The 24,767-nt window shown below is 35.6% G+C and overlaps 1 protein-coding gene across 2 annotated transcripts in view; it reads left to right on the top strand.

The window, feature by feature from the left end:
- The window catches only part of ATG5 (autophagy related 5), a 122,895-nt gene extending 99,177 nt beyond the window's left edge, over window positions 1–23,718 (top strand). The window contains exons 7-8 of one of the 2 annotated variants that reach the window (XM_045806969.2): window positions 5,597–5,714; window positions 22,942–23,718. In XM_045806969.2, coding sequence (XP_045662925.1) covers window positions 5,597–5,714; window positions 22,942–23,078 — 255 coding nt within the window. In that variant the 3' untranslated portion in view covers window positions 23,079–23,718. Of the gene's footprint in view, window positions 1–5,596; window positions 5,715–11,226; window positions 17,741–22,941 lie in introns of those variants that run through there. The other variant, XM_045806970.2, reaches the window with a different exon arrangement.
- Window positions 23,719–24,767: the final 1,049 nt, after the last annotated feature.

The following is a 24,767-nucleotide window of genomic DNA, read 5'->3' as shown; positions in this document are numbered from 1 at the left end:
GAAGGCCGCTGCTTAACCGACTGAGCCACCCAGGTGCCCTGGGGCTACCCTTTTATAGCCACAGACACCTACCTAACTTCTTCCTCTCCCTAACCTCTGACAACCATGAATTTGTTCTCATTTCTGGAATTTTATCATTTTACTAATGTTACATAAATGGAATCATACAGTATGTATGTTTGACATTGGCTCTTTCCATGCAGCATAACTCCCTTGAGTTCCATACAAGTTATTCCATATATTAATAGGGTTGTTCATTATTATAATAATTTATTATTATTATTACTGCTGAGTAGAATTCCATGGTATAGATATACCATAGATAGTTTAACCATTCACCTGCTGAAGGACATTGGGATTATTTCCAGTTTGGTGGTATTACAAGTAAAGCTGCTATGAACATTTATGTATGAGCTTTTTGAGAACCTAAGTTTGCATTTCTCTGGGAATACCCAAGTGTATAATTGCTGAGTCATATGGTAGATACATGTTTGGTTTTGTAAGAAACTACCACAGTCTTTTCCAGAGGGGCCTTTACCATTTTACATTTTCACCAGCAACGTATGAGTGATCTAGTGTCTCCACGTGCTCACCAGCATTTTATTTTAGACATTTTTGTAGGTGTGTAGTAATGCATTGGGGTATGGCAATTTGCATTTCCTTAATGGCTAATGATGTGTCAAACATCTTTTCATGTGCTTTTTTGGCTGTCTGTATATCCTCATTGGTAAAATGTCTGTCTTTTGCCCATTATCTAGTTGAATTCTTTGCTTTTTTTACTGTTGCAATTTTAGAGTTCTTTATGTGTTCTAGAAATAAGAACTTTATTGGAACTGAGGTTACAGATATTCTCTCCCAGTCTATGGCTTGTCTTTTCATCTTCTTAGGATCTTTAACAGAACAAAAGGGTTTTTTTTTTATTATTATTATTTTCATGACGTCCAGTGTATCAGTATTTCCTTTAAGCTGAATTTCATGATTTAGCATCCAGACAATTGAACTTAAGAGAAAATAAGATTTGAATTAACTTAAGTCTGCTAAACTGGGATAAAACTAAAACTGTTGATCATGTCTTAGGATGTGTATTTAGGTGGTCATATGTACCACGATTGTGCTGTGCTTGTATTTTCTTATTTCAGAAACTCTACAATGTAGATATTATGTCCATTTATGCCTGTGCATATATGTGTACATATATATAATTCCTGTTTTATAGTTGAGGAAACTGAGGCACAAGAAAGTTGGGTAACTGTGCCAATGGGTCTGTAATAAATGACAGAACCTGGACTTAAAGCCAATTCTTTCTGGCTCCAAAGCCTGTGCTCTTCAACAACTGCCTCGCATTTTTGTTGCAGTACGTACTTTATGAACTCATAAGAATCAAACTTGGTCTTAATGATATATCCATTGTCCCTTTTACTCTTAAAGTCCATACATTGTCTTATCTTTCAGCCTAACATAATAAGTCGGCATTTCTTGTTTTATCAGCTTTAATGTTAACCTGTTTGGTTAACCTGTTTGGCTGTGTTGGAAATAAACCTTTTCCCTGTCTCTTATTTCTTAGATAGAAGATTAATAATAGGATTAGCTTCCAGTTTACACAATAGTTGTAACACACATCATCTTTAAGAATTTGAGGGTAACTCTTGAACTGTCACTTTAAGAAAATGTATAAGATTCACTAAATTTTTACAGATTTAACATTTTTAGAAATTTGATTCCTTTGCCTCTGTTCCATGTATCTACAAGGCAAAATCAACCACATAACATTTCCATACAGGAAAAGTTATTGTTTCATTGGTGAGAGTGCATGAGAAGAGGAGGGATGAGGAGCAGCCAGCCAGTAGCACCCCAATTTTATGTTCTATTTGGTGTATTTAAGAAATGAGTAACATATTTGTTAAAGTAGCAAGGGCAGTTTCAAAGATGAGTTTATGAAGTCATACTATTTCTTATGAGAGAGCAATACTACCTCTTGGAAGTCACTGAAAATAGTTTGCATACTCACAAAGAAATAGCTAGATTAAGTATTGTCTTATGTTACTGTTGGAGCAGCTTTCTTGTCTGTCAGGCTAAGATTCAGATTACATGGATATTGTTAGTATTGTCCAGTTTCATGTATACTAAATCAGAGTTTGAGGAATTCATGTTCGTAAAGTTTTTTCTCTTTAAAATTCTTGATATATTCAAGAGGAAGATAGCTTTTAAATACTTCTAGCATATTAGTCTTGTCTGCTGAACTTCAGCTTAGGTTTAATGAGATCTGCCAAGAAGTTTGCATGAATCTACCCTCCATTCTCATTGCCCTTCTGAACCTCTGTCCAGTACTTGAATGCATGAGCCATCTGTGAAGGGCTTTTGTTTTAAGGGGCAGTGACTCCTGAAATTGAGTCGTTTTCATAATCTTTGGTGTAACTTACTCAGACACTTAACTGCTCTTTTCTAGAATACTAAATTTTAATAAGAATATAAAGGTAGTCTGATAAATATTGAATAGAAGATGTTTATTACATTTTTGATTGAGGTATTTGGGTAATTGTTCTTTTAAAGTAAGGTTTTTGTTACATGAGAAACAGCACTTTACTTTGATGAGAGTTTTTTTGGTTACTGTTCTACAGAACTTAGAATATGTTAATACTACAAGGCCTTTTCTCCTCCACCCAAGCAAATAACATCATTATAAAGGTTGTTGAAGTTATACCTTTATTATCACTGCTCAGATTTGGGAGAGTAGAAAAAAGAGAGCTACAGAGAAATTATAGGCCATTTTTCTAGGAATAGGAGTGAAGGACACTTTCTGGTTTTTGATATCTAGCTAAGCCCACTTGGGGCCTTTTTAGCCTATCGCTTTCAGGTTGTTATAATATGTGTTATTATAGCTATTCACCTCACAGTTTTGTCACTAAGTAGGGAGTGAATAAATCTTGAAAAAAATTTTTTTGACTTTGCTGAAAATCTTAGTGTTTTCAGATCAGACTATGCATGATACACTTTAACTTTATTTTTTTTTAATTGGGCGTATAGTCCTGACCCTCCTTTTCCTCTGCCCCAACGCCAGTTGTCATCACGTAGGCTTGCATTATTCAGACAGCCTCTCACCCGTCTTCCTGATGTTACCTCTTAACCAAGTCCTCGTACACAGTGCTGCTTTCCATTAGCTTTCAGAAAAGCCTCTTTCATCGCGTCACTTCCTTTGCTAAAAAGTCTTAAAAGCCTCTTCATTGCCTGGAAGATAGAAAACCGTAAGTGGGTGGTGGCTATTTTAAATTATTACTACGGTCCTCTATTCATTTATTTCTTCTCTGAACTCCCCGAGCCCTTATTGTCGTCACATAGTTAATCCTTGATTGTGCATCACATCGTTCTGTTTCATCTTGTGTGAAATGTATGAACTTCCTAAATTGAAGGATATCAGTCATACTTTTTAAAAAAATCCATAGAGTTCAATTACTGAAATGAATTGCTTTATATTCAATGCATATTAATGATCAAGATTTTATCAAGTTATCAAGGCTTTTTTACACAGATACTTAACTATTATTGGAATACTATTTTTAACATTTATTTATGTGTCCACTGAATATACAGTATAAAGCTGGGAAAGGTAGGGGGGCCTGGGTAGCTCAGTCAGTTAAGCGTCCCAACTGTTGATCTCAGCTCAGGTCTTGATCTCAGGGTCCTGAGTTTGATACTGGCGTTAGGCTCCATTGTCGGTGTGAAATCTACTGTAAAAGAAACAAAAAAAAAAAGCTGGGGAAAGGTAGCTCACAAGCTTGTAATCATGTCTATTTTTCTTACATTTTAGTTTATGTCCATATTAAAAGCAGATTATTTTTTATACAAAATCTATAATAGTAATATTGAAGAAATCGAGGTGTACCTCTGTGATTAAAAAAGAAGCAAACTTGTCTTTAATGGTTAGGTATTTGAAATCATTTTATCATAAAGCACTATATGAAAATATATGAAAAATATGTAAAAATTTTTTAAAATACTGTATGTAAATACTACATGTAAAAATGAATATATGAGTATATTTACTTATCAAGTATTCTTATAAAATATATGGCATTGTTCTCTTCTTGTATGTTTTTATGATTTTTTATCCATGGAGACTTAAATATAAAAACTTAACATCTTAAAATAACAGTTGGGGACAGGGTGTTTATTATCTTTAACATTCATTCATTCATTCTCTCTCCCTCTCTCTCTCTCTCTCTCTCTCTCTCTCTGTCTCTTTCTGTGTGCTTGGCATAGTTCTTCACTCTTTTCCACAACAAACTGAAGAGATACAGAATGTCCCAATTTTCCAAAGAAACTAGATGCAAAATCATAAGAGTGCATAAGTGATCGTGCTGTTCATACAGTGGCTGATTTCAGGGCCTCTGCACTGTGTGTCATGAGGCTTTCCTCATCATTGTCATGCTCCTATAAATGAAACTGAATTTTAAAAGTGGGCAGTACGTTGAAATTATTAGCAGTAAATTATGACATACTGCTAATAATAGTTGTCAGAGGAAATGCTATATCTGGTATTTTGAAAATTTTTTTTGGATTCTGATTTATTTTTCTTTTTAATTTTTTGAATATAGTTGATATACACCATTAACATTAATTTCAGGTGTACAACATAATGATATGACAACTCTCTACATTATGCTGTGTTCACCACAAATGTGGTTACCATCTGTCCCCACACAACGCTATTACAGTACCATTGACTGTATTCCCTGTGCTGTACCTTTTATCCTTGTGACTTATTCATTCCCTGACTGGAAGCCTGGATCTCCCACGCCCCTTCACCCACTTTTCCCATTCTCCCACTTTTCCCATTCTCCCACTTTCCTCGCCTCTGGCAACCGTCAGTTTGTTCTCTATTTATAAGTCTGTTTCTTGAAAATTTTCAAATGTATAGAAAAATTAAAATAATAAAACAACTAAGACTGTATACCGTTCACCTAGATTCACCAGTAGTTAACATTTTCCCACATTTATACTCAGGTGTGCTTGTGCTCACTCAACCGTTTGAAGGTATGTTTCAGACAGCATAGCCCCTCATCCCTAAATATGTAAGCGTGAATTTCTTAAAGGATATTGTCCTTATAATCATTAAGAATTTGACGTTAATTCAGTAATATTATCTAATGTTCATTATGCATTTCCCCAGTTATTCCAGAAATGTCTTTTATAGCTGATTTTTCCCTCCCACCCAGTATTCAGTCAAGATTTATTTTTGTATTTAGTTGTTATATCTCACCGATCCTTTTTAATCTTTTTATATTGTTTTGTTCTTCCTTTGACTTATTTGAAGAGTTGAAGCCAGTTGTCTTGTGTTTTCTTTTCTCTCCTTTTTTGGCCAGTTGTCTTTAGAATGTCACACATTTTGGATTTGTCTGATTGCTTCTCATGATTAGATTTACTTGATTTTATGTTAAGCATTTTTGGTACTGTTACCACATTCGTGATATTGTATATGCTTCTGATTACACTATCTCCGGAGGCATCTGATGCCAGCTTTAAATTTCTGATCTATTAATTTGTAATTCACAGCAACAAAGACTTAATTGTTGGAATTCTTTTTTCATTTTCCAAATAGACAACAACTGAACGACCTTTTATTCAGAAGCTTTTTCGTCCTGTGGCTGCAGATGGACAATTGCATACACTGGGCGATCTCCTCAAAGAAGTTTGTCCTTCTGCAATTGCTCCTGAAGGTAATACAGTCAGCAACATTAAAACAGTTCTTTCATTTCTTTTTGTTAACTGAAGTGTAACATAAGCATTCTGCATTTATAAATAACATTTACTGGTTACTTTAGGAAAATATTTTCATTATCTCGTAGGGAACAGTCTTTTGAAACAGAAGCATTTAATGTTTAATTTATTATTTTATAAATTGACACTAACAAATTAAGGAATTGACTCTCTTTGGCAAAATAAAATAATACTGCTTTTTAATTACTCTCTTACCACATCTCTGGTGCCCTGGGTCTTTCATTTGTGGGTTCCGTTCTGGTAAATACTGTTTTACATTTTGCATTGTGTCTCTTCATTCTAAAGGAATAAGAGATGGTAAAAAAATTTTCTTTCCTTTGGTTGATATTTTAAAGTTCAAAATACTAAATAATAGATAAGTATTTTCTTTGAATTTTCTACCACTTCCTAATGTTTCAGCATTGTTCTCTTAGGCATTGACATTTCCCATGTGCAATTAAGAACTTACCCTATTTCATAGTCCTCATTTTGTAGTTTAGGTTAAAATTAATTTCTTGTAGGCAACAGAAAAATATAAAAATTGCTGAATTCTGTTTTATTAATTGCAATATAAGGAACACAAAGAAAATGCAGAGAATAATAAAAGAAAAAAAATGCTATCATCCCCTAACTCATAGAGACCACAATTGACACACACATGCATATAGACACTTGTGTATTTAAGAGGAGTATATATGTGTTTATAAAATTGTATGTCCTGCTGCATCTTTCACCTAACACAACATGAGCATAGTTTTAGTCAAGAAGAATTCTTTAAAGCTGTTTTTTTAAATAGCAGCACTATGGTCCTTCATATCGATGTACTGTAATTTGATCATCACCCTATTACTGAATGATGCAATCAGAGTTCTGTTGGTTACCAAGCAATTGGGGAAATTTCAGTGGAATGTTACTATATTTGTTAATATGTTGTACAGACTTGTATTTATTATATAGAGAAATTTTTAACTTGCTACTTTATATCCTTTATGGAAAGAGGTTAGGCATTAATAAATATATTAATATTACTATAACAATATAACTTCAGTAGATAATGGTATGTTTCTTATTAACATATTCTAAGTTGGGGTGATTGTATTATTACTTATGTGACTAACTGTATCATACAGTTCAAAAAGCATATAGTGTGTGGGGCGCCTGGGTGGCGTAGTCGTTAAGCGTCTGCCTTCAGCTCAGGGCGTGATCCCGGTGTTCTGGGATTGAGCCCCACATCAGGCTCCTCTGCTAGGAGCCTGCTTCTTCCTCTCCCAGTCCCCCTGCTTGTGTTCCCTCTCTCGCTGGTTGTCTCTCTCTGTCAAATAAATAAATAAAATCTTTAAAAACAAAACAAAACAAAACAAACATGTAGTGTCTAAAGAAATAGTTTGCCTAACAACCATAATTGGAAACAAAGTGGGACTAGGAGAATGCTGATATTTCAGCCTAAATGACTAAACAAAGAATATGGAACTCAAAATAGGTCCTTTGGTTTATGACTGTAACTATTTCCCTTAATCAGATGTGCTTGCCTTTTCTGGCATTCCTGTGTCTAGCTCTTCTAGTGTGCACAAATGCTCAGTAGGAGGAGTGGAGGGGGGCATCTCAAATACCATCAGAACCAGTACCAGCAAGGATTAATGAAAAAGATCACTGACTGCTATTCAAAATTGTTGAAATTAAACAAGTTGCATTGGTTTAAGAGGTTATCAATATTACTGTATAAGGTCTTACTGTATCATTTGTCACCACTGTGCTCTACTAGACTCCATAGGCAAGGTTTTTGATGGTGTCTTACATATCTTCATATCTCTCATGCTAGGGTAAAAACGTTTGCTCAGTATTTCACGTACTGAATTCTTTCCTTGTGTCATTACCTGACAGTATTTAGGATCGTTAAATCATGGCATAGTTAACATTAAGTTGATTATAATACCATAGGAGAAATTGTAGTCTATCTGTATTGCTGTGTAATTTTAGTTTTCAGTAAGAGTTTCAGTTAAATAAGTTTTTGGTACTTCAATTTTTAGTTTTAATAAATTTGTAAGTTGTGCAACTATCACCATAATCTAGTTTTAAAACATTTCTACCACTTCAAAAATTCCCCTGTGCTTGTTTGCAGCTAATCTCTGCTCCTACTGTCAGTTGTAGACAGCTAGTGGTGTGCTTTCTGTCTCTGTAATTTACCTCTTCTGGATATTTTGCATAAATGCAATCGTATGAAATTGCAACTGGTTTTTTCACTTAGTGTAATGTTTTTGGGTTTCATCCATATTGTAGCATGTATCAGTAGTTTGTTCCTTTTTATTACTGAATAGTAATCAGTTGGGTATATATTTTGTTCATTCACTGACCGATGGGTATTTGGATTGTTTCCAGCTTTTCACTTTTATGTATAATGCTTCTACGAACATTTGCATACAGGTTTTTATGTGGACATACGTTTACATTTTTCTTGAGCGGTTTCCTGGAAATGGAGTTGCTAGGTCTTATGGTAGGTTTGTGTTCAAGTTTTTAAGAAACTGCTAAACTTTGGCAAAGTGGCTGCGTCATTTTACAGTCCTGCCAGCTTTGCATCCTTGGCAACATACGTTTTTTGTTTTATTACAGCTATCCTAGTGGTTGTGTGGTGGTATCTCTTGGTTTTATTTTTTATTTCCCTAACGACTAATGATGTTGAGTATGTTTTCATATACTTTTTGTTATTTGTAGGTATATTTGGTGAAATGTCTGTTCAGATGCCTTTCTCATTTTTTCATGGAGTTTTCATCTTACTACTGAGTTTCGAGAGTTATTTGTATTTTCTCGATACAAGTCTTTTTTTCTTTTTAAGTTGTATTTATTTAAGTAATCTCTACACCCAACATGAGGCTCAAACTCACCACCCTGAGATCAAGATTCGCTCGCTCTTTTGACTGAGCCAGCCAGGCACCCCAGGATACAAGTCTTTATCAGACATATGATTTGCTATTATTTTCTCCTAGTCTATGACATGTCTTAATTTTCTTTTGAAAAGTAAAAATGTTTAATTTTGATGAGGCCCTATTAAAGTTTTTTTATGTATTATCTTCAGTTAAATAATTTAAAAATTTTTATTTATATTCCAAAATCAGAAAGTATATAAAGGAATTTATTGAAAACTCTCTCACCTTACCTATATCTACCAAACCCTAATTCAGTTTCCCTTTCCAGGGACAATCAGTATTGCCATTTTCCTGTATCTCCTTATAGAGCTTTTTAAGTAAACTTTTATTTTTGAACTAAGGTTACAGAAATTTTCACTGAGAAACCCCCAGTAACTTTTATTGATTCAGGAATAATCTTACCGTTCCATTTCATTTTTTCCATGCCATAAGGGTTGGTTTTTTGTTTGTTTTCTTTTTAAATCTGTTTAATGTCTATTTTGTCACATTCTTGAGGATTTGGGAATATAGATTAGTTTTTCCATTTGAAGTATAATTAAGATATTAATCATTTTTTACTGCTAACAGAAATTGGACTCATACACTTCATACCTGTCCCATTTGCAAGCATTGGCTTTCAGTTAATTTCTCTGTACTGTATTTTTCATTCTTTTTTAGTACTTTGTAGTATTTTAAAGAACACTGAAAAAATGCTTTTATTAACTAAGAGTAATTGAAATTACTTTATATGGTGACAGATGGTACCTAGACTTAATGGTGGTGATCATTTCATAATGTATATAAATGTTGAATCACTGTGTTGTACACCTGAAACTCATATAATACCTACTTCAGTTTAAAAAAAAAAAAGAGCAATTGAAATGGCTATCTTACTCTTCTTTTTTTTTTTAGAGAGAAAGTGAGGCTGGGGGAGGGGCAGAGGGAGAGGGAAAGAGAATCTTAAGCAGGCCCCACACCCAGCATGGAGCCTGATATGGGGCTCGATACCAGGACCCATGAGATCATGACCTGAAGCGAAATCAAGAGTCGGAAAGTTAACTGACTGAGCCACCCAGGTGCCCCTTTACTGTTCTTTTCTTAGATGATTTTTGACAATCTACTTTGAAAAACTTTATGTCATTTAAAATTTACTTCTTTATAAGATCCTTGCCTGGGGCGCTTCAGTGGCTCAGTTGGTTAAGCGTCTGCCTTCAGCTCAGGTCATGGTCCTGGGGTCCTGGGATCAAGCCCTGCATCAGGAGCAGGCAGCCTGCTTCTTCCTCTCCCCCTGCCTGCTGCTCCCCCTGTTTTTGTGTGTTCTCACTCAGTCTCTCTCTCTCTCTCTAATAAATAAAATCTTAAAAAAAAAAAAAGATCCTTGCCTACTGAGTGAGAACATCACAAAGAAATTCAAACCCTTGGAAGAAGACTGTTTTATAATGGTGTATGCCCCAGCCAGCAGCAAAATTAACAAAGACACAGAGTGATGAGGGGAAATTTCCTAAAGGAGAACAGGAAGAAATTGGTTGGGTGTTAATTTGATATTTGACATCTTTAAAGAATCTTTAATTATAGAACCTTAAAGTTAATTTAGTTCAGTCCCTTGATTTCTTAGATGAGTAGCTAAGGGTCTCTTAGCTTCTTAGTTGAAGAACTAGGTCTAGAACTCAAATCTCCATCTCCTGGTTTATTGGTTTTTTTGCTTTAGCGTGCTTCCATTTGTTTTCATTTTCATGGTTTGAACCTTTTAAGTTTTTTGTTTAGTTTAAAATAACATTCTGAAATGTTTGCTTTTTCCTAACTCTTTATTATATGATTTATGTTTAGTACCTGAGCTTGCCTTCATGCTTTCTCTCCTATGGTATTTACTGGTATGATCTTAGGAACCTGAACTTCTACTGTTGTTGTTTTGTCCATTTTGTTCTTTTTAATGTTCCTCTGTAGAATTCTGCCCACTTTCTTGTTGAACTTATAAAATGGTGGCTATGAGAATCAGACATGAAAATGAAAAGCAGTCACATGCTTCGAGCTGGCGCACTCTGTCAGAATGTATGTTCGTGCTCGTTTGCCATTCCTACACCCAGATCACAATACACACCAGATTAGCGTGGCCCTGCATGGTAATGACACACAGATTTGTGAAGCGTTTGATTCTTTTAAAGGCTCTTTATTCTCTCCTAAATTTGTAGCCTGCCCAACCTGCACATCCATACCGGAGAATAGGCAATGTGATTTCCCTTACGTTCTTTTTGAAGGGGGCCGGTGAGGTAGCCACTCGTGGCTCTAATCCACAGATCTGCCGTTTAGGCAATCGCGGAGGTGATAGGTGGATATCTTTGTGACAGACTTCTTCCCAGCTGTCACGTGCTTACATTGATTAGAGTACACACACATATTGTACACAGGCTTCATTGAAATGATAGAAATAGCACCTATACTTTTGAGGTACTTTTGATAGTACCTTTCATACCAGAGGAGGCTGCATTTCTAACACCACTATCTTATCTTTGGAAAAACTTTTATTTGCCTCTTCCTTTTGTAACATCATATTGGAAAATAACTGTCATTTCAGGATCCGTGGGGAGTATCCAAAACATCAAGGCACTGTTTCAGTGAAGAACTGTTTACTGTCTGGTTCGGTACACCTGTGGTATTGTCAGATGTGAAGCATTTTGAAACACCTGCACCCGACTTAAGTTGAAAGCGAAAGACTTTAAGATTGGGTGTGTGTGGATAAGAACTGGCTGTCATCACATGATAAAAAGAGAAAGTACTTCATAAATGTTATGTGGCACCATTGTCTACTACTCCTTACAACAAGTGATTCATGCATGAAGGAATTTTGCCTTATTTCATCATACGAAAGTAGAATGTACTAATATTTATGAAGACGTGCTTTAGGTCATTGTTCTTGAGTAACTAATGATGAGCTGCTTTGTGTGTTCCTTTTTTTGTTTTGTTTTGTAAGTGGCTAGAGGAGTTAGCCAAATTAGAGGTAACAGGAAATAACCAAAGGTGAACTCAGGTAAATTTTTTTTGTGGTGTCAGCTGTAGTTACAATGACTCAGAGCTAAGCTTCAGTACCAGACCTGAAGCGAAATACTTCTTTCTTTATTCATTAAAAACAACTTACAAAAAAGCAACAACAAAAATTTAAGAACATAGCTTTTATTCTTTTACTTTAGAGAATACAAAACACCTACAAGCTTTGCCCAATCATATTTTATTTCCCAGTTTTCTAATGTAATATAGAAGAACCTAGGAAGCTAGACTTACGAGGATAAAAATGTCCATTTTCACTGTGATAAGTTTATATCAGGGTTCCAGGTGATCAGTCCTCTGTCACAGTTTTGCTAGTTGAAACCTGAGTTCATATATGCTGTTGTACACATAGAGTCTATGTGTAGGGAAAGACTTACACTCCACGGCAAATCAGTGAAGTTTCCCAGCATCTCTCTTACCCACAAGTACAATCCCTGTAGCCACTTGGCTTTTCGCATTTCCATTTCTGCTCTGCTTCCTGGGAATTTATTTACTCCTTGAGACCCTTCCTGACTGCCATTTAACTTTTGGTTTCCATTTGATGTTGTGGATTTTATTCTTTGTCAGTCATTTCCTTTGCGTCATACTGACTTCTGGCACTGGAGACAGTAAGAGGTGTGAGACGTAGTTCCTGCTGTTATGAAACTTTGGTATAGTTGGAATGGGCAGAAAGATGCCCAGATGTGGTGTGTGCAGGAATGGAGATATGCAAAGAATATTAGGAAGCACCTGGAATTGCTCTTATCTATTCTGGATGAGGTAGTGAAGACTGAGCTGTCTTAAAAGATGAGCAGAAATTAGATAAAAAGGAGAAACCAGGTTCAACATAACGCATGAGCACTATAGAAGTAGAATCCTTCACCAGCTATCCAGGGGCTGGTTGCTATGGGTAATACTCAGTCTAAAATGCTCATCTAAAATTTCCCTACCCTGGGGGTGCCTGGGTGGCTCAGTCGTTAAGCGTCTGCCTTCGGCTCAGGGCGTGATCTCAGAGTTCTGGGATCAAGCCCCACATCAGGCTCCCTGCTCAGCGGGGAGCCTGCTTCTTCCTCTCCCACTCCCCTCTGCTTGTGTTCCCTCTCTCACTAGCTGTCTTTCTCTCTGTCAAATGAATAAATAAAATCTTTAAAAAAATAATAATAAAAATAAAAAATAAAATTTCCCTACTCTGTTTTGCTGTGAGAGACTAGCCAGATTTTTCTACCTCTTTCCCATTAATGTGAAGAAAATTTTCAGTGATGTCAGAAATGTGGGGAAAGCACCGAGGAGCTAAGTGATTGATCTGTTTGCTTGGTTAGTACATTGTATTGCTTTAGGGGTGTCTGGGTGGCTCAGTTAGTTAAGGTTATGTGTCTGCCTTCAGCTCAGTCATGATCCCTGAGTCCTGGGATGAGCGCCACTTCTGGCTCCTTGATTAGTGGGGAATCTGCTTCTTCCGCTCCCTCTGCCACTCCCCCTGCTTGTACTCTCTCTGTCAAATAAATAAAATCTTTAAAAAGTTATATTACTTTATTTTTATGAGAAATAGAACAGTTTTTTACAAAAAAGTAGAAGATGTTGCATTCACCTTTTTTTCAAGATTAGGTTGTTTATAAAGTGAATTAACTGTTTGATGCTATAATATTTTTCAGACAGAGCAATTAGAGAAAAGAAACATCTGAATCTCCTGTTATTCGTATGAGGCAGATCCTTTGAGTGTTAGAATTAAAGCTGGTTGATTGATATCTTGTGATTTGGGGTTTGAGCCAACAGTCGTCACTTCTGTAGGCATGCTGACACTGACCCCCTCCAAAAGAGGTGGTATTTCAGTTCTCTCTCAAATTCATGCCACAGAAACCTAAAACCTACAAACCCCCAAACTTCATCAGAGCGAGGGTTTAGGAGTAAGAGTAATAGGCTTTACAATTTCAGTACTTCTTTTTTCACTCATTTAGAATTTGTTTTCATTGTAGTATCCCTTTGTAACTTCACACTAATTTGGAAGATCATTTAGTTGTTTGTTTTTTCTTTCTCTCTCTCTCTTTTTTTTTAATGGATCCAGGTTTCTTATTCTATAAAATAAGGGTAGTTCCTGCTCCTAGCCTCATAGGATGGTTGTAGGGCTTAAAGTATTTGTTCAAGTGAGATTTCATAATCATATTTTTCAAGGTTTTATAATTAACATCTTTCCTTCAGTTTTGTTAATTTTTTTTTTTACAAATAACTAATAAGAAATTTACAAAATAGAAAGAAGCAGTTTTTTCTTATTTGTTGATAATCCCACTCTGCAGAGACAGGTACTTGATATTTGACGTATGCACAGAAGGTATAGATTTATGATGAACTTTAAATGTAAACCGATATTGTAACTGCTTATATATCAGATCATGGCAAGAGTTCTATGCCACTGATTTTTACTTTTTTTTTTTTTTTTTAAGAAATGATTAGAATATGCCAGAAATCTGGCTCTGACAAGCAAGAAATAAGCTAGGGCATCTACTTAATCACTGCAGTCAGCTCAGTCATACACTTGTTAAAATATATTTCATGTAAAAATCTTAAGGCAAGGGGGTTCTGAAAGTGTTGCTGTTAGTGAAAGTTTTTCATTGAAGACCGTAAGCAGTAGTTCCCATATTTATTTGAAGTTTTAGCAATTCGCAAGTAACCATTGAAGGCCCATTGAGAGCTGTGCTGAGATACTGTGAGTCTGGCTTGCCGGACTGGGTCACTGGTCACTCGGCCTTTCAATCTCATCCTAACTCTCTCTCCTCTTCATTGTTCTCTCTCCCTCACTGGATGCAGATTTTATGTGAAAGAATGATGTAGTGTCATTCACAATGGGAGTTCAAAAAGCTAAAAAATATAGCCCTCATGGGCAAAAATCTGTACTCAAGTTTGGACAGAAGCAATTTGTTAGGCTCAGTTTAAACTTGGTAATTATAATACAGTTTTCTTTCCTGCCATCAAATTCTAAACTAAAATGAGTGAAATTCTTTGCCTTGACTGTGTCACTCTCCCTCCATCTTTGTGCTTTTCCCAGCACATGGACAGTACGGACTAATCTTGGTAATAACAGAATCTGTTAATTACTTGGTCCGTTGACGTATGTCTTTTCTGAAGTCAAAGAAATTGTAAAGTGTTAATTTTCCTTATTCTCCCTGAGTGGGGATGAGGTTACTGTGTACCTGTCAGAAGATGCCTCTGGTTTCCTCTTACCTATTGTTCTTTATCTAAATCTCAAGAAGTTAAATGAATTAACCTGACTTTTTAAAAAGTGGGTGTAGACACTTGCACAATCCATATTTCATCTTTAACACTAGAAAATAAAATTCCCTTAACAAAATAATAACACATGCAGGTGATTAAAAGCTAGTCATCTCTTCATTAAAACAGTCCCGTGAGACCTCACTCTGACCATATATAAATAGTGTAATTATTGCTTACATTTTAAATAAAACAATGAAGTATCCTGTAATTCATACTTGACAAATATTAATGGTCCCTAGTACACTCAGCTAGAATTATACTGGGTCATTTTATGAAAGCAGATCAAAAACATTTGAACCTATATTTTCAAAGTTTTATTTTGTTTTTTTTAGTTTAAAAGAACAAGTTTAAATTTCTAACTTTTATCACATTTTTATCTAATTATTACCAGGAGGCTTTTAATCAGTTTATTAAGATGGTCTTACAGTCTTTTAATTTAATACAATTTTCTTTTTATTATTTAGTAAATTATGGTTTTTTTGGTTTAAAGTTTGGTTTATATCCTCCTCATTAAGAAATATAAAGATTATAAGCAAAAGTCCTTGAAAAAATTAACATAGACATGTTTTGAAAATCTTATTTAGAACGTTAAGAGCCAAGGCTCGGGGAATATTTGGGGCAGAAATAATTTTTAAAATATATAAAATATAAAAATTATGCATGGAAAGAGATATGTGGCATATATTAACTGTGATATTATATGTTCATTAAGACCTCTACTGCTAAGTGAGTATAGATCCGGAAGAAGTTAATGTAAGTATTTTTAAATGGGTTTGTATTTCTCTGATAAACAGCACTCTCCTTCTGTTTGTGATCATAGGATAAAAGCTCTGTAAGCTTGTATATGTTCATTTTTACTGCTACATCATGTAGTGTGCTCTTAAGATTGAGATCTCATTCCCCAGGAAGCATTTCTAAGATTAATTGCCCTTTTAAAATCAGCGTTTGATGTATTCCTTTGGCTATATCCTGGCTTGGTTTAACCCTCTTTGACCTGACCTCACTGACTATTACTGCTGAGGCTGAGTCAAAATCCTTCAGCATGATGTATGCACTTCAGATTTCTGCCTGTGGTTTTTCATGTCGATGGATTCAATTAGTTGGCGTTTACTAATGAACATATCAGAGGTTAAAGAATTTGTCAGACAGAACAAAATTGTTCAGACTAGTGGTAATCCGAAAGCTCATCTCTTCATTTGTTTAAATCTTTTTCAGAAGTATTAAGTATTTTTCCAAAGTTTTATCTTCAGCATCACACATTCCATGATAACAAATCAAGTTGTTTTCTGCTGAATTATAAAACATAAATGTGAAACCACAAAGCTAAACACAATGGTTACAGCATTTAGCCTTAGATTTCTACTATTCCATGTTCACAAGTATGAGCTAAAAAAATTAATTAAACTGAAATTTTCTGATTAAAGCATTTACCTTTGAAGATATACCATCCATTTCTTTAGCTTCCTTTAAATTCAAGGAGATTTCACATATTTAGTATACTAATTAAAAGTAAAAATGAAACCCACGCATCTCTCTAGAGTCTCAGCTGACCTATTTTTAAAGACATTTATGTCATATTCCTTACTGAAAATTGGCAAAAAAATAAGGACTAAAATGTAGATCGAGATGGGGAAGATTTGAGTCATTGCTAATAGAAATCTCTAAAAGGCAGATTCCTCACATATTGTCAGTTCTCAAGTAATGATTTATTTTTAGATGGATAATAAAGTTTTTGGAAGTTTTTAACCCCCTACCTGAATGTTCTCCTCTTTAAAAAAAAAAAAAAAAAAAAAGAACGTTACCTAAAGTGTACTAAATAACATAACAATAGCACAGTAGGGCTTATTTGACTTGTCAGTGATATGCTTTACTAAATATACATGTTGAGAGCACTACTAATTTAATTCAGAGGGTTTACAGTGCTTAAGGAATTTTTAAACTGTCATTCATTCTGTTGTTTGCATAATAATCGAGTCTTGGGTTTTTGTTGTCATCTTTCTTTCTCTTTTTTTTTTTAGCACATTCATAAAATTCGTGTGCCACACTGCATAATAATAGGACTGAATAATTCAGAGTGTATATTAACATTAGGCCAAATTCTCACAGCCCTTTGCATGCTAATCACATAATTGAATCCATGGTTTTTATATATATATATTTTGATACATCTTAGTACTGAAAGAATTACCTTGTTCCCATAACTTTGTATACAGGAAAAGAATTACAGTGAGTGTTTTTACTTTTTGTTACTAAACCATGGTCTTTTAAAAACTTGTCTTCACTTACTCGACAATATTTTCAACACTCTTGTGTTTTTAGGGAGTGAGCAGGAGGGAGGATTGGGGAAGAAAGTTACTAATTTCACTGGGTACCTACTGGGTCCAAGCCTTGTGTTAGTCTATGTGCTTAGTGCTCTACTTGGATATCCCACTTAATCTCCATGCAACCCCGGAGATTAGAGTTCTTTATCCACACTATGATAGGAGGAAACTGAGACACAGAAGATTAAGTGATTTGCCTAAGAATTCAAAACTACTGAATTATGCTAATTTGAACTCTGAAAGAAATATTTTACTGTTTAAGCATAAAAGACTCATACTAGGAGAGCCTGGGTGGCTCAGTCGGTTAATTGTCTGCCTTGGGCTCAGGATCAAGCCCCACATCGGACTCCCTGCTCTGCCGAGAGTCTGCTTCTCCCCCTGCTCTTCATCCTGCTTGTGCTCTCTCTCTTGCTCTTGCTGTCTCTCGAATGAATAAATAAAAATCTTTAAAAAAAAAAAAAAGAAAAGACAAAAAGACTCATACTAGAACTTATGTAAGACATGTTAGTGATCCTCTGTTCTAGAACATGGTTTACAAACTGACCCATACAGTCGTATCAGGAATGAACCGTGGGTTGTAAGCAAACAGCAGGTCTTGGGAGACACGCAATCCCACATCAGATGAAGCTGCCCCACCATCCCCTGTATTATATACTGGGTTTCTACGTAAGATTTTGTTTAAGGAAAAATTCTACACCCTTATTATCATAAGATTTATTTAAGGGAACATTTATCCCAGAGGTTGATTCAGAAGGTCTGGAGAGTGGCCCAGCTTATATATTTTTTTAAATCTCCCAAATGATTCAGATCGTCAACCAGATTTGCAAACCATGGATCTACACAGACTCCTTCATTTTATATATAAGGAGACAGCCTGAGAGAGATCTGAGGCCTGCTCAGAGTCCTTACCAGAACGGGAGTTCAGCTTGCCTGTCGCCCGATTCATCTTTCAGTAGCACCTTGTTAACCAGCAGTGCAGAGTTGACCCTTGTTTCTTTATGGCTCATTTATATATTTTTTTATCTTTTTATTATTTTTAAAATTTTATTTGGGGGGGAGGGGGAGAGAGAGAATCCCAAGGAGGCTCCACACCCCCAGCGTGGAGCTCGACCCCCCGCTCAGTCTCATGACTCTGACATCATAACCTGAGCCAAAATCAAGAGTTGGACACTCAACCAACTGAGCCACCCAGGTGCCCTAATGTCTCATTTCTGTTATGTATATCATTATATTCATAGTGTATATTTTGTATATACACACACCTGTATATAGGCATAATTTTTTTATATACATAAGAAGTTACCATTGTTTTAAGTTCATAATTTTCATTAATGACTTGTGTGGCTAATGCAAATTTTCTTTTTGCTTCCATATGTAATTCTTTACCATTCTGATCATATAACCAACATCTGTCTGAATATGTTTTTCTTAAAATGTCACACAACTCTAAAAATGCTCACTTTAAAGTAGATGCTAATTAAGAATTGGGTTTGTTTTTATTAGGCTATTGGTGATAATACAAAATTATATGATATATTTACATTTTTATCTTTTATAATTATTAGATTTATAAGTAAGATAAATATAAGAAATGAAATTTTATTATATTCTTTGTGTTGGAATATGATCGTTTTGGATTTAATATCTAACTCTTAAAGTGAATTGAATTCCTCCTCTACCTAATGAAAATAGTGTCTCTGACTTTATTTTCTGTCCTTTTCCTTGATTTACAAACCCAAAATATTTATGAATGACTATCCTCATTCTTACAAAATGAATCAAATAATTAGGTTTAAAAATTGCTACGTGGACATTTTACAAAATAATGACATGTGCATTTCAAACCTGTCAAGGTTAAGAAAGGCAAAAACTACCCACTATTAAATACAATGTGTGATTCCTGAACTAGATCCTAGATAGGTGAGAGAAATAATTGGGATAGTTGATAAAATTTGAAATGATTACACAGAAGTGTATCAGTTAATTTTTTTTATTTTGATGACAATATTATGGTGATGTAAAAGAATATCTTTATGAGCAAGTACACACTAACATTTAGGGGGAAAGGGCTCAATATTTCTAATCTACTCTCAGATGATTCAAAAAATGATTATAAACATACAGACAGATAAGGCAAATGGGGCAAAATGTAAGCAGTTGATGAATCTGGGTGAAGGGGAACTCCTTGTACTACTCTTGCAACTTTTCCAGAAAATTGAAATTATATCAAAATCAGAGTTACCCCCCAAAAGTGCTCTGTATGAGAGAATTTCATATAGAACTAGTTCACTTGATTACTGTCTCAAATGTTTGCCTACTTTAAAGCATCAGACTGCCTTTTTAAAAAAATCTGAGCGGAGGGGCGCCTGGGTGGCACAGCGGTTAAGCGTCTGCCTTCGGCTCAGGGCGTGATCCCGGTTTTATGGGATCGAGCCCCACATCAGGCTCCTCCGCTATGAGCCTGCTTCTTCCTCTCCCACTCCCCCTGCTTGTGTTCCCTCTCTCGCTGGCTGTCTCTCTCTCAAATAAAAAAATAAAATCTTAAAAAAAAAAAAAAATCTGAGTGGGTGAGGTGTGATATAACATTTTTCTCCTGAGTCATTTGCTTTGTAGTGATATATTTCTTATTCCCAAGTATTAAATTTTGGATCCCCATTTTAAAATACAAAAACATATTTACCAAAAACATGATTTATTTTAACAGTATCATCAAGTGTTTCCTTACTACTGTTAGGAAAACAAGAAACATCTTGCTGATTCTTCACTGCTTCGTTTTGTTAGTTCTGTAATTACCAAAATGTCTAGTCATGTTCTGTTGTTCTTTATGGCAGCATGAGTTCAGGTGATAGCATATATACTTCTTGGCTTATCTGGAAACATTTTGACTTTTTATTATTCTAATAACCAAAACAGTCTTCATAGGTAGAGCTCTTCTACTTACTAGTGCCTGCCATCAGAAACTATTCTTTACACATTAATGTTGGTGGTGTCTTCTGCCAGCAACAAGCTTATCCAAGGTCTGAAAACATGTATTGACTAATTACTAGGTGTTGGGCTCCATGCTAGGCACTGGGAATGTAGCAATGGATAAGAGGGAAGCTTCAGTTAAGAGTTCCAAAGGAACTGCTATGCCATTCTAAGTATTCCTCTGGTGGCAGCTGTGTTAATGGGAGACGTTCGAAAACAAGAAAGATAAACGTAGGCAGTGACAAAATATATATTTAAGATCTTAAACTGTTGTGTTGGGGAATATGACAGTCCTAGATGCATTTCCATAATTGTCTAAGTTTAGTTAGTGACGCTTTTATGTTGCATATTAAAAGTGGCCCCAATTTAAACCAGAGAATCAGTGCTGCCTATTCAGGTGTCTGATAACATGATTTATTAGGTTTGTTTTACAAGGTATTTGAATAGTGCTTATGTTCTCCGCCTTATATTGTACAACTCAGACTCTCATTGATCCTTTGGTAACAGAGTTGGTCTTTTGCCTTTCAAACACACTGTACATGAGTGGATTGTATGCCATATTGTATTTGCGCTCACATTTAAATATTGCTTTAGTAACAATATTTTGGATCTTGAGTTGAGACTTGTTTCTTATACTCTGTTTCAGAGTATCCAAAGGTACCTCTGGCTTAAGGAAAAATTTTACAGATAAGGAACTCTTATACCACTGCTCTTTCATTTTTTGACTCAGTGCTAAGTAGGAGGAAGATTCTGAGAATATTGAAATATTTCAAAGAAATATAAATAAGAATATGAAGAGAACTATACCGGAAATGTTTTCAAATATTCTAAGAAAGATTTAATGCAGTGAAACCTTGGCAATCTAGAATTTACAAAGAATGAATCATTCCAGATAGCTGAGGGTTTATCCATTTGAATACCAACAATTTAAAGTATTCTCAGAGTACTAATACCATGCTTTCTGTAGTCCTCTGTATATTGCTTAATCTTTTATTTATAGATGATTCCCATCATTATGAAAATTAGTCACTGTATTAACACTGATCACAGCTACAACAAAGATTGTCAGAAAAATCAAAACATGAAAGCATTGTTTTAGGTGAGAAGTATTAGGAGGTAATATCTTTTTTCCAGAATTGTTTTAAAGTATGGCAGTGATTCATGGGTTTTATTTTGGGACTTCTGCTTGGTTATGTTTGGGATCGAGAGTGTGTTTGTTAGCTTTGTACATTTGGTATAATTTTATCAATTCTCTGTAGTGTTATTGTGTCTTCTCTTATTGTCATCTGTTGACTGTCACCTCCCAGGACTCTGCTGCCTCTAAGGGGGAGTTTAAATATTTCTTTAAAAGGGTCTCATGTTTCAGGTGCTAGCCACGCCATTATCACCATACCCCATCAGCCCATTTTGTCTGGACATGAGAGCACTAGGGATGAAGAGAGCAGAAAAGGGGAAAGGAGGGTATCTCCCTCTCATACAGTTCCATGAGCTCCCAGTTTCCTTGTCTCTTGTCTCCAGGTCGCTGAGAGGTTTAGACATTGTATTTTGGAGAGATTAAAGAGACAAACCAAGAAGTGTGCTGGGGGAGTGACACAAAGTTTCTTGAAGGTTCTGTTTTGTTTTGCTTTCAAAAAAGGAATTTGGTTTTGCTTTCTTTGCTTTCCTATAACAACCAAGGAAATGGTTAGGAGGGAACTGCTGTTTACTTTACCGTAAAAGTTGTCAGTACATCATATCAGAATCGTAAAAGACGTAGAATTCACCTTAAGTCTGTAATAAAACTTGAATTTGAAAGAAAAATGTGAATTGCAGCACTCTTTTAATTAGCAAATGGGTGTTAACAGAAATCAATCAGTTTTCGTGACTCTAAAACAGGAATCCTGAGTCAGACTCTTAGTTCCTTCTCATTTAGAACTGTAAGTCCGTGTCTCTAAAACTTTCTGATATATATTTGAACAGCTTGATTGAAAAGTAACCTAAAGGGGCGCCTGGGTGGCACAGCGGTTGGGCGTCTGCCTTAGGCTCGGGGCGTGATCCCAGCGTTATGGGATCGAGCCCCACGTCAGGCTCCTCCGTTATGAGCCTGCTTCTTCCTCTCCCACTCCCCCTGCTTGTGTTCCCTCTCTCGCTGGCTGTCTCTATTTCTGTTGAATTAATAAATAAAATCTTTAAAAAAAAAAAAAAAGAAAAGAAAAGTAACCTAAAGCTCCCATCTGTTTCATTAAACGTCTTTCTAAACACTAATCTTATTCTTGATGATTTCTAGTCAAATTTCTATTTTACATGTTTTAAATATTTATTGACCTACTTCATATACCTGTCATGTTTAATAACCGTATAGTACAGTTTTTAATGTGTAACTAAAATAAATTTGGTCAGTGGGTACAATGGGCTGTTTTCTCCACTATAGTTTCATTAACGTCAATCTTAGGTAAGCACAGTAATTAAGAAAGAATGAATACTTTCACATATAGCAACAGAATTTTTATCAGAATTCATTGCAACCCTCAGGTTTCTGTTTTGGATGATACATATTGCAACATTTGAACTTTCTCCATGTCCACATTTCCTGCTCAGGAGACAGACCAGGTTTAACCTGTTAAAGCTGTTAAACCCATTTACCTCACCAAGGATTCTCAAAAGGCAACAGATTCTTTTTTTCTTCTGTCTTGACCCTTCCTGATTACTGTTGGATTTCTTTCTTGGAATAGATGGAGAAAAAAAGAATCAAGTGATGATTCATGGAATTGAGCCAATGTTGGAAACACCTCTGCAGTGGCTGAGTGAACATCTGAGCTACCCAGATAATTTTCTTCACATTAGTATCATCCCGCAGCCGGCGGACTGAAGGATCAACTCTATGCCTGAACGGAATCACCCTGAAACAGGATCCACCAGAGCATGTCACCCTTCTGCTTCAGTCAGGCTTGGTGGAGGCAGCCTGACCAGAAACACTACTGCAAGCCAAACAGGAAGATGATTCCATGTCAGATAAGGGCACTCGGGCTGGTCTGTCTTTGCATCACCGCTGCTTCCCTCCACTGCCGTCATTCAACCTCAGCTGCGACATGAAAGACTTCACAGGACCACTGCAAGTCTTCTGTTTTCTTGTAAGATAGAATGAAGCCGAAACCTTTGGCCTAAGAAGAAAATGGAAATATGTGCCACTCGATTTGTATTTCTGATTAACAAATAAACAGGGGTATTTCCTAAGGTGACCATGATTGAACTTGAGCTGGAGGGAGTGGAAACATTGGTTTAATTTTCTAGAGAATTAGACTTAAGAAAGTAAAAGAGAAATTCTGTTATCAATAACTTGCAGTAATTTTTTGTAAAAGATCCAATTACAGTAAACCCATCTTTCCTTAATGAAAATTTCCTATGTTTACAGTCTGTCTATTGGTATGCAAACAATCTTGTAACTTTGATAATGAACAGTGAGAGATTTTTAAATAAAGCCTCTAAATATGTTTTGTCATTTAATAACATACGATTTTGTCCCTTTTCCAGTCCTTTCTGACTCACATAGAGTAGATCACTGTTTTTACTCTATGTTGCCATGCAGGCGGGTTGTCATTGACGTGGAGTAGATGGAGGGCATAGGATAACTTGTCTCAGGAGCTGTCATAGAATTTCTTGCTGCCGATTTTTAAATCTTTGTTCTTTACATGCTAAAGGTATAAATGTTATCATTTATCTTTGCTGTTTTATCACTGTAAACCCGTCAAATCATAGGATGCTAAGCATCTGTATAAGGTAATTTTGCTTTTTTTGGAAAAACCCAGTCCTTGCCAAGCTAGTGTTTTTCATTGGCTTCACGTCTAATATTTCACTGTGGCCCCTGGCAGCCAGTCTTTGAAGTCTAAAGATTACCAATCTCCTGACTGTAGTAGCTTTTTCTCAACTTTACCAAAAATATTCAGAGGTTCCTGGAGTTCTTATTCAGTATAAGGAAATTTTTGCTGCACTTTATTGCCATGCCGCTGGGATTCTGCCAGCTGGACGTATTTGTGCATCCCGCTGTTTCTTCTGAGCTAGCTCGCTGTCCACGTGGAATGTCGACCCATCTGAATATGCTAGAAGACATAGTATCATACAATAATGGTTTTAGATGCCATAATAAAAATGAATGTTTTTCGTATAAAAATTGTACGAATGTCAAAGTGCGATCCTGCTAGTGCTCACTGCTTCGTTATTCCTTTTGTGATTTCCACTGATTAATAATAGTATATTTAGTCACAGAACGAGATAAAGTTAGTCAAAGATCAGATATTCTGGAATGGAATGGATAAGCCACAATCAAAAAGAAAAACAGGGTACCAACGTGAGAAAATTCGACATCATTGGCAAGTGTCAATAAAATGAAAAGTGCCGTTTTAGTAAAGGCAGAAAAAAAATAACTATTTGAGTTACTTAAGGACAAAAAACCCACTGACTTGTATTTTTTCAAAAGAGGTTGATCTGAATATGATTGTTCACATTAAAAGTGTTTATTCGTCTATTCAGTTTGGGGGTTTTCCCCCTTGATGTTTTGACA

The sequence above is a fragment of the Ursus americanus genome, chromosome 11 (assembly GCF_024610735.1).
Source record: "Ursus americanus isolate L20-20 chromosome 11, mUrsAme1.1.p, whole genome shotgun sequence".
In the NCBI taxonomy this organism is placed as follows: domain Eukaryota; kingdom Metazoa; phylum Chordata; class Mammalia; order Carnivora; family Ursidae; genus Ursus; species Ursus americanus.
This window is presented reverse-complemented; position numbering and strand designations above follow the sequence as displayed.